The sequence below is a fragment of the Octodon degus genome, unplaced genomic scaffold, assembly GCF_000260255.1.
Source record: "Octodon degus isolate 3935 unplaced genomic scaffold, OctDeg1.0 scaffold00116, whole genome shotgun sequence".
NCBI lineage: Eukaryota > Metazoa > Chordata > Mammalia > Rodentia > Octodontidae > Octodon > Octodon degus.
The window spans coordinates 8,704,073-8,714,584 of NW_004524692.1; the positions used below are offsets into that span (position 1 = coordinate 8,704,073).

Here is a 10,512-nt window from a genome sequence, read left to right on the forward strand (position 1 = left end):
AAATAAATCAGACAACTGTGTAAATTTTGTATTGTCTCTGGTCTGAGAAACTAAAAGTGTAAAATATGTAAAACATACTTAAAATGGGGAGAAATTACTCAAAATGATAGGGAGAATGGGAGGAAGGAGGAAAGGAAGTAAGGGGAAAATTATAACAGATGGCAAAAATAGACACAAGGCTTTGTAGATAAAGGAAGAGGGATTGGCGGGAGCGGAGAGGGCTAGGAAAAAAAGAGGGATCAAGATATATCATGTAAGGGTATAAATTCCCTATGATTATGATCACAATGAATATATAAATTGTACCAATAAACTTAATAATAAAATATGTATACTGGACTCTGAGAAAAAAGACTCTGATGGCAGAAAGGAGAGAAATGGGCCACGGAGATAGCTCAACAGCAGAAGTGCCTACCTGGCAAGTGCAAGGTTCTGAGTTTGATCCCTGGTACCAATCCCCTTCCTTCTCCAAAAAGAAGAAAGAGAAAGAGAAAGGGAGAGTTCCTTAAAGAATTTCTGTCCTTAGAATGAGAGTGGAAAGATTTCACGATGTTTCTCCTATAATACAGAGGGAATACTGATCACCTGAAAGAATAAGATATTGTCATCCCAATGGAACCATAAGAAAATGTATCAATAAACTTCATAATCACCACATTTCATGAGCCCCAGAAGTAACTTGTATGTATGCAGAAATATATTCAAATTTGCATTTGCTGCAGAGGTCTTCGTGACACTCCCCCTTCTCATTTGAAAGTTTAACTCTCTATATATTCACTTTACAACAAATTATACCTGTCCTTCTGCATGACCACCTACATTGTTGAGTAAAATCTTTCAGTAAGGCAACAAAGAACTAGACAGTGAGGCCTAACTGTGCCTGGTCTCTTGTTGACCATTCTAAATGCTTTTCTTTCTCCTTTGAAGAGAAGTCCTGATTTCCTCTTTCTCAGTATGCCTAGTAATTTTACATTATACATTCAAAGTTTTGAATAGTGCTTTTTTTCAAGATTTTGGATTGTTTTCAGTCTGCCTTTGTTCATGATTGTTATTTTCACAATTTCCTTAATTACTGGCTGATCAATCACAGGTATGAGATTTATTGTATGCCTTGTGGTAATGAGGAGATATAAACCCTGACTAGAAAATAATTTTCCTTTTTCTAGGTATTTTGCCAGATTAGACTGTCACTTCTCTGAGTCAATTGGGTCTCAGCTTCAGGCTTCTTAAGATGGCTCTAGATTAGCAATGACTCTACTCCATGTCCTTTACTTTTAAGGTATAACATTTTTGTTTCATTAGATACCCAGGATTTACAGTTTGATATGCAGAGTTTAAAGAATGTATGAGTTCTAGCATCATCTAACATTCCCAGCACTGTTTACTCTCTTTACCTCTGTTTTGTTCTTCAGTTGAAAGCAGCTATTCTCTGTAAGGTGTTACGTGTTCTCAGAGTCCTGTGGCAACCCAGAGCTCGGTTAATAAAATGCTCCAGACACGGAATAGCTTCTTTCACTGGCATCCGCAATTTAGATGCCATGAAATGTGATAGTCACCTTCTAGGCCCCAAGTGATTCTCATGCTTTAGTAAAGTGCATAACTCTGCAACCAGAAAATCTCAGACATCTGGGTGAGTTGAAGAGGTTGTTTTGTAAATTTGTGCTCTATCAGGTATCTTATCTCTATTGTTAAAAGCATGAATGCTATAACTAGAGGCTGTTTTGTTCAGCAATGACATTACTTGTGCTGTATATGCTATTCTACAACTGCCAAAGAGGAAAGCTGATGGTTATTTTTTAAATGCTAATTTTGGATATTCAAAAAGTTCAGGCAATTTTTATTGTCATTTAGAGTATGTATAATTAAAAAATATGTTTTTTTTCTCTTAATAGACATAACCCTTCCTCATGAGCCAAGGGTGGACTAACTTGCATCTAGATATAGTCCTGGTAGGACTGTGTCTGAAAATCCCGATTAGAAAGGAGACACCATAAGAGAACCTGTACCATATAACATCCTGTAACTTAGTGGTGTCCCAAAATTCTGATCAAGGAGATTATAGAGCCACAGAGGAAAGTGATCAGTGAAATAGATTGTGCCTAAGAAGAGGCACCTACAGAGAAAACATTCTCTCAGGCTTTCACAGAGAGCAAACTGGTCAAGCAATGGCCATGACTCATCCACATGGCTGATGTTGACAAAAGATCTACAAACTGTGGTACAGGGTATCAGGGTAAATCTTGAAGGGATTTGACTGACTTTGTCAGATACAAAAGTTACATTTCTCGTTATATAGGTCTAGATTTACCTTAGTCTTAACCATCCAGCAGAAAAGTATAAAAATGAGGCATAAAAAGTAAAGCCATGTTAAAATCCTGAGCTGTAAAAGACTCAAGTCAACAACTTCTGAAACTACTATTGTGGACTACTGGACTATATTGGATTATTTTGCTGAATTCACGCACCTACAATATTTAAATGGCAATGGAATACCCCTCTCTGACAAAACTAAACAAAAAAGGGGGATATAAATGAAGGACAATTTTGTAGTGAAAAAATATATATGTATATTCAAAATAGTCATGATAGATATACAACCACTTTCTCTTAATTCAATGAGAAGAAAGATTTGTACTAATAGTGTTTAGACAAGATGTCATGTCTGCATCTTGTACGATGAACAACTACTATGAAGAGAACAATATGCAATGTATTAATTATTGTAACTGTAATACTAACCTGTTTTGAAACTGTCTCAATGCTATTTGTTTCTCAATAAAATTAAATTTAAAAAAGAACACCTGGATCAACACAACATGGTAGAAATGTGATTTTTGTCTTTCAGTAAACAAGAGATTTTATTATAAGGAAAGGAAGCACCAATTTTGAAAAGCCCTGTGTCTGTCACCCCATTGGCCTACAGTGCACAAATCAAAAAGAATCAGACGGCTCACTCTTGAGTTAAAAAACTAATATCTGACACTTTTAAGAAATGAAATACTTTATAGAAGAAAATTTATTTTTTTACATCATGGATATTATAATGCAAAATGTATCATTCTTAGCAAAGCAGTAAAAGAATAACAAACATTTTTTTTAAAAAAATGATGGAAACAACATAATCTACAAATTAGAAAGCTTCCTGGGGTTGAGGGTATATTTCAGCAGGAAATGACATGCTCATCACATGCATATACTGCATGTACTACATGTGCATGTTCTGCAGGTAAAAGAAAAATTGAAAAGAAGAGGGAAAATATTTCTTTGCATAGCACTCATAAAGCTATTGTTTGAAATGCACTCATAAAATTAGTTGTATCACTGGTTCAAGGCATTTAAAATTAGGTGTGCACTTCAACTTCCAGATTTAAACTGACATGGGTTGGCTCCTTCTTTTTCTTGAGCTTTTGATGACCTTAAAGGAGAAATAAGAAGCAAAAAATGAGCAACAAATTTGATGTAATAGTTATGGTACAAAATATAACAACCATTGTTAATATTCCATTCTTGTTCTGAAATTCTGTACATTTGTATTATCTTATATTGCTTTGGTTTTTTTCTTTAATTTTATTTTTGCATTTTTTAGGGAAGGGTCCACAGGGTGTTCAGGGTTTCTCTACTGTATCAGACTCGTAGTGATCCACCTGTTTACAGCCTCCAAAGAGCCGGAATTACAGGCGTGCACCACCACACCTAGTCTCAGTCGCAGTCTCAGCTCTCCCCAGGGTGGGAACAGCAAGGCAGGCTCAGGGATCCAATCCCTGGCATCTGCACGTACTTGCAGGAGCTTTAATCCACCAAGTTATTTGGCTGACCCTATTACTGTCTTTAATCTTTTTGTTGTTGTTGTTTGTTTGTTTTTGGTTTTGGTTTTGTTTTGATTTGATTTGTTTTGTTTGCGGAATCAGGGATTGAACTCAGACCCTTGTGCTTGCCAGGGAAGCACTTATTCCACTGAGCCATCACCCCAGCCCCTGGTCTTGTTATTTATTTCCAGGTTTTTTTTCTTTAAAATAGAAAGCAAACAAACAAACAATGAGAGCTCAGTAATTGTGAGAGAAAAATCTCTCACTGAATTTCTTCTGCTGCCCATCATTGCTTCTTTCCTCTGCCACGTATGTCCCTTCCTTCTTCTATGACACTCTCTGCCTTCACCCACTCATCTTTTGTATTGTATCCCTGTATTTACAGTCACCTTTTCCCCATCCATGGTTGGTGAGGATAAGCCATAAGCAGAAAGAAAAGGGTTGGTTTATTCACTGTGAAGCATTACTGGAGCAGAAAAGTAGCAGGAGCCAACATGCTGTTTTCTCCTCAGTGCTGTCATTCTGAATTAGCAGGTGGAGGCAGAATGCATGAATTCTTGTACTAGATCTGAAAACTAGTACAACTAATGTGTGTATAGATGTCAGTGTTACAATATAGCAGCATGTCTACTTGGATTATTTATACTTAAATGTGTATTTGATTAATTTTGTCAGGAACCCTATGATATAGCTTTATATGAGTTAGTGGGTGGGACACCTTCTCTTTGGTCATAATACAGATACTATGTAATCAACCCTCTTTCCTTATGAATACATGTTTTACTAAAGCGTGGTGCCTTCTGTTCAAAATGCAGTTATTCTAAGACCCTGGAATTTCCCGTGGTCACTTGAACTATGTTGATCCTCTTCATCTATGAACTTAAATTTTGATGCCTGTTGTGCATATTGCTTTGTGTTTTCTCACCACTACCACTTAATGAATCAGAGAGCCACAAGTGCATTTCTTTAAAAATATTTTCCCGCCTTTAGTGAAAGTCCTATTTGCCTTTCCCCTTCTCCCATAGAATTCTTAAACAGAGTTTTGTGATGTTTTGTTAAATTATCTACCTAATTTTTTAAAAAAAATTTCTGATTTTTATTACTTGCCGATTTTGGTATATTACAAGTACTTCCATCATGACTAATTTCAAACAACTGCAGGTTTTATAAATAAATCATAAAGTGTCTGAATACTTAATAAAAGTAGTTTGTGTATGAGTAGATATTAGTGTACCATTCCTTCTTATTTCTTTACCTCGAGATCTATTGTCCAATGTGCCTCTAGTAACCAGAATTCTTTTTGTAAAATGTGAAGTTGATCAGGATTTCTTCTGCATAAAACCTTAGGTTTTACTGATTTTCAGTTTTTTTTTTTTTCATTTTTTAATTTCTGACAGAAACCTACATTGACCTGTCCCTTTAGCCCCTGTCACTGGCCTCTTATTCAAAAGTCTCCTGCATTTACTGAGTTTCAGTTTTACAGAATCCATATGTCATTTCACATTTAGCAAGTCTGTACATGTTATTTCTATTACCCAGCTCTCCTTTTGTTATCTTCATCTGGAAAAGAACGATAGTCCTTGCAATAGACCCATTTCTCATGATATCTGAGGCAATAAAACAACTAAGGGGCCAGGGAGATAGCTCAGTAGAATAAGTGCTTGGCTGGCAAGAGCAAGGGCCTGAATTCAATCCCTGGTTCCACCAAAAAATAAAAAATAAAAATAAAATATATGCACTGCCTCTTTTAATGTTTAAACCAACACATGGAAATTGGTTATGTGAGAAAAACAATTAAACTCGTTCTCCGGTATCAGTCACTTTATGAGCATTGAATCCACAATTTAAATCTTGGCTTAGGGCTGGCCAAATAGCTCAGTGGATTAAAGCACCTGTAAGTAGGTGCAGGGGCCAGAGTTTCAATCTCTGGGCTTGCCATGGTGGCCCCACCCTCGGGGTGCACCAAGATGGCAATTGAGACTGAGCGTGGTGTCCCACGTCTGTAATCCCAGCTCTTGAGAGCCTGTAAACTGGAGGATCACTACGAGTCTGATCTAGTAGTGAGACCCTGAACACCCTGTAGACCCTTCCCTAAAATACAAATCAATCAATCAATAAATAAATGAATCAATCAATCTTGGTTTATCCAAAACCCTTGTTCTGGAACACTATTTTAATGACTTCCCTGACATCTTAATTTCTTCAAACACTGTATTGCTTAGCATAAGCACAGTATCCTTTTGAAGACTACCTGCATAACAATTCATTAATATCTTTTAAAGCCCTCCACTTGGAAATAAGAACAAGGACATTTTTTTTTTTTTTTGGTTTTCCTCTCACCTATTGATTATTGTTGTGATCTCCTAGGAAACTGCTGTTTCTAATCCTACAAAGAAAATTGCTTCCCTTCAGCAACTTCTTGTTTCTCTCTCGAGTTCTCACCTTAATGTAACTGTAGCAGCCACACATCAGCGTTGGCTGCTTGTTGATTCTCCTTACTTGAAAGCAGTAGAGCTGAAATTTGTCTCCCTCCTTACAGTCTAGGTCACGCCACTTCCCAGTGCATATCACATCTATCTGTCCTGTTTTGTCCTGTATTTGATAGACTGTTCTCTTCATATTCTCTTTTTTCTGCAAACATTAAAGGAAATTAAATTAACATTCAGTTTAAGAAAACAGAATAGTTACCATATGTTTGAGAAAGTCTTTTGTGACAAAGTCAGTACAAAATACAAGAAGCCTATTGCAGGCACATTTATACATATAGCTGTGGCTAAATTTCCCCAAAGAAACTTAGTTTTATTATTTTAATTTTACCTTTCTCATTCTAGATATTTTCTATGGAACTATTCTAGAGCAATGAATTTTCTTCTTATTTTTTTGCTACTATCTCTTCAAAAACAACTTTGACTCACTTTTATAGAACGGGGAATCAGAAGAATCTTAAGTTTTCTGTGGACTTATCCAAATCTTCTTTTTATACAGGAGTAAGTGGGCTACTGTTCCTATTACATTTTCATTTAATAGACTGCAGGATGTCTGTATAATAAGCAATCTAGCAGCTCACAATTCTTTTCTTAACTTTGTCCCTTACTAACTCTTTTCCAATATCCTATCCCAGTTAACCTATAATTACCCAATTGCACTGTGCAGGGTCTTACACACTCAATAAAGTGAATCATTTTAATACACTGAGTTTGCGATCTTTATGGTATTGGAGATTGAATACAGGGCCTTGACACTAACTACATGCCCAACACTTTACTAAGATTTCATCTTGACATAGGCTTGCTAACTCTCTTAGTTGCTTAGGCTGTATTTGAGGGTGTGATTCTCCTAGCTCAGTCTGCAGAGTTCTGGTATGATGACCAGTTTTGAGCATTGATATATTAATGCCACTTCCATTATTTTAAGTGAAGGTCTTAAATTATATGTATTTCAAACATAATGTCATATAATAATTTTCCTCTGCTCAATAAATTCTTCATGAATAATAAATACGATATAGAGGACAACATTGAATGGTTATGTCTACTAACTGAATGACCTTAATTTTCATATTGTTGAGGGTGTTTCCATTCATGAAAATAGCAGCCAGTCCAGATATTATTCCAAATTCTTATGACAACCAGACTTCAGTTTTTATTAGAAAAATACTCTGGATGGAAAGAAGGAACAAAGGAAAGGAGAAAGGAAGAAAGAAAGAAGCAAGGAAAGAAGAAAGGAAAGGAGAGAGTGGATTTATATAGATAGGTAAGGGAAATTCAAAGAAATAAGATTATTAACCTAAGTATTCATCTACATTCTGAATTATTCTTGCTTTCCCCTGTGGCTCAGAGTAGTTAATCATAACTAGGGAAATAGAAACATTTTTGTTAAGATTTTTCAAAACTTTTTTGGAAGAATCTTGGAAAACAGAATGTCACAAGATTACCTGATCCTACTTTGTAATATGTGGGAAGGTTACATTCCTATCTCTAGTCAAGGCTGTATCTTGGTTTTCACAGTCAGATAAGCAGAGACTAACAAAACATTTAATTCCAGATATTTGTGGAGGAACAGGAAAGACAATTTTAAGAAATTACCTTTTTTAATGTGAACAACCCATACACATTTGTTCCTGATGCTTCCTTGTGAATGTGATCAATCTTGGGTGTTTCATTTGCTTTCTTGCTAACCCATTTAGGAATAACAAACTTTTGGGTAAGAGCAGTTGCAGACACAGATGAAGATTTGTTTATCTCCAGGTCTCCTACACATTCAAAGTAATTAGAGATGGTAATGACGCTGTTAATTGTAAACTTCTCTTTCAGACTGACGTCTAGAACTTTCACTCGGAAAAAGCGTTTTTCAGTGGCCACGAGGGCATGAAACATTTCGCTCTTCTCCCCTTCTGAGGGCTCATATTCAAATACATCTGTTGTCTTCAGCACCATCACTGCCAGTGGATCCTTGCACAGAACATTTCTTCTGTCGTCTATCTGTGGCTGGGGCAGTGTTTTCTGAGTTGATCATACATGGGAAAATAAATTCAGAAGATTAGCAGGAAATACACATAGCTACTTTTGTATGAGAGCAATCTCAATCACAACATTGACCCAAGAAGAATCATAGAGATTTAGGGCAAAGGGTAGGCTAGAGAGGTATTATACAACTGAAAGGAAAGGCTAAGGAATCAGTATAGACCAGCTGTAGGAACTATAAGATAGATGACACACAGATGTAAGAACTTTTGCTGAACCAGCATTATCTTTCTGAAACAATGCATGATTATCACACGATCAACACAAGGGGTAGGGGATTACATATTTTTATGAAATATTTAGGTACCAAGTTACAACATAATAATATATTCAAATATAGTGCTCTGCTCTGAAGTGAAAAACAGAAAATAAAAATGTGAAAAATTGAGTAGTGATGAAAATAAAGAATGATGACTACGACAAACCACACAAATGTCAAAGACTTCAAACTACCATTGTAACATTTGGGGCATTTTGAAAATCCAACTCATAGTGCCTCTTCCCAAGAAATAATGATCTATTGCATTGATCAGAAAGAAATGGGTTGACTATGTCCTACTTTATATAAACTCAGACACTTTGACCAGAGCTATGTCCTTAAACATGGATACACAGTTTTCCTCAAAAACAGGGTCTGGAAAACCAGGGACATATTTCTACAACTCCAATTTCCTTCCCTCACAGTGGACGGGATTCATTGAGTTTCAAAAGAATGCTTTCATGGGGCCGGGGAGACAGCTCCATGGCATAAGCACATGCCTGGGAAGCACGAAGTCCTGAGTTTGATCTCTGATACCAAAAAAAAAAAAAAAAAAAAAAAGGTTTCATGGAGAGAAAGTTGATTAATTTGTAAGAAAAAGTATCTGAGGAAATAGTGGGCCGTGAACTTTATGGGTATAAGCAAGGAGAGATGTGTTAGCACTCTACATATTTGAAAGTGCTGCACTTGGCCTGTCATGGCACATTACGTGTGGTCAGCATCTGCAGGATTGTATTTGAATCTGATTTTTCATCAATATGATCAATTATTGTAAGGAAAAAAAATTGGGAGGCATTACAGTTAACAGTGCTAAGTCCTATGTAAGAAAAACATTAGTTACAGGAAGATTCAAATTGGCAAAAAAGTTTACAGAATATGCACAAAAGGGGATGCAGAGGTAGCTCAGTGGTTTAAGAGTCTGCCTAGGCAAATGCAAGGGTCTGGATTCGATCCCTGGTACCTCTTGTGCCAGTCACAGAGACCATGAATGGGGGCACACGCCTGTAATTCCAGCTCTGGGGAAGCTGTAACAGGAAGGTCACTACGAGTCCAAGCTTTGTAGTTGAGAACCTGAACCAGATACATTAAAAAAAAAGAACATTCACAAAAGCAATTATTCAACTACTCTGAAGGTCATGTGAGAAGACTCAGGGGACACAAATACAAATGTGTTCACTAGAAAAGCACCAAGACTGAAACAATAGAATGCCATTCTATATATAGATAGTGCTAATAACAAATTCTATTCCATTTATACATTTTAGCATTGCAAAACCATTAATTTTACTTATGGATTTAGAAAGATATGTTTGATATATTAAATGAATAAAAAATAAAGCAACAATCATCATAGGATAGTGTACAGGAAAAATATAAAGAAAAGTATTGAAAGATTATAGAGAAGATAGTTTGGTAAGAGTTGATTGGCAATATCTTTGGTAATTGCAAATCAGTTATGTTTTGGTTTTAACTTGACTAATATGTGGCAATAATTTCCTCAAATTCTACAGAAATCATGTGTTACTTAAGCAGGAAAAATATGAATCTGGGCATAGTGGCCCATGCATGTAATCCCAGCTCTGGGAAGGCTAAAAACAGGAGAATCACTGAGTCTGAGCTGTATAGTAAGACCCTGTACCAAATACATAAATGAAAATGAATAAATAAATAGGAAAAATGAGGGAGAGAGACAGAGAGAACAGTGTTGTGAGTTGTTGACTTTCCTACTGTGACCCATAATCTTTCTACTCAATATGTACTGAAAAAATATTCCCTTCTTTAGAAAAAGAATCATTAGGACTGGCAAGATAGCTCAGCAGTCTAAAGCACCTGCTTGTGTAGAAGCAAATGGTTAAAAATACCTTAAAAGTCTTTCTTTATTCTAAAGACAGGCCTCTTTCCCATATCTACAACCCACCCAGTG

At 36.1% G+C, this 10,512-nt stretch overlaps 1 protein-coding gene across 2 annotated transcripts in view; it reads right to left on the reverse strand.

The window, feature by feature from the left end:
- Window positions 1-2,875: 2,875 nt before the first annotated feature.
- The window catches only part of LOC101568604 (gamma-interferon-inducible protein 16-like), a 14,794-nt gene continuing 7,157 nt past the window's right edge, over window positions 2,876-10,512 (reverse strand). The window contains exons 5-7 of one of the 2 annotated variants that reach the window (XM_023699868.1): window positions 7,892-8,308; window positions 6,249-6,437; window positions 2,876-3,415 (exon numbers count right to left, since the gene is read on the reverse strand). In XM_023699868.1, the coding sequence (XP_023555636.1) occupies window positions 3,368-3,415; window positions 6,249-6,437; window positions 7,892-8,308 (654 nt within the window). In that variant the 3' untranslated portion in view covers window positions 2,876-3,367. The remainder of the gene's footprint in view (window positions 3,416-6,248; window positions 6,438-7,891; window positions 8,309-10,512) is intronic. The other variant, XM_023699869.1, reaches the window with a different exon arrangement.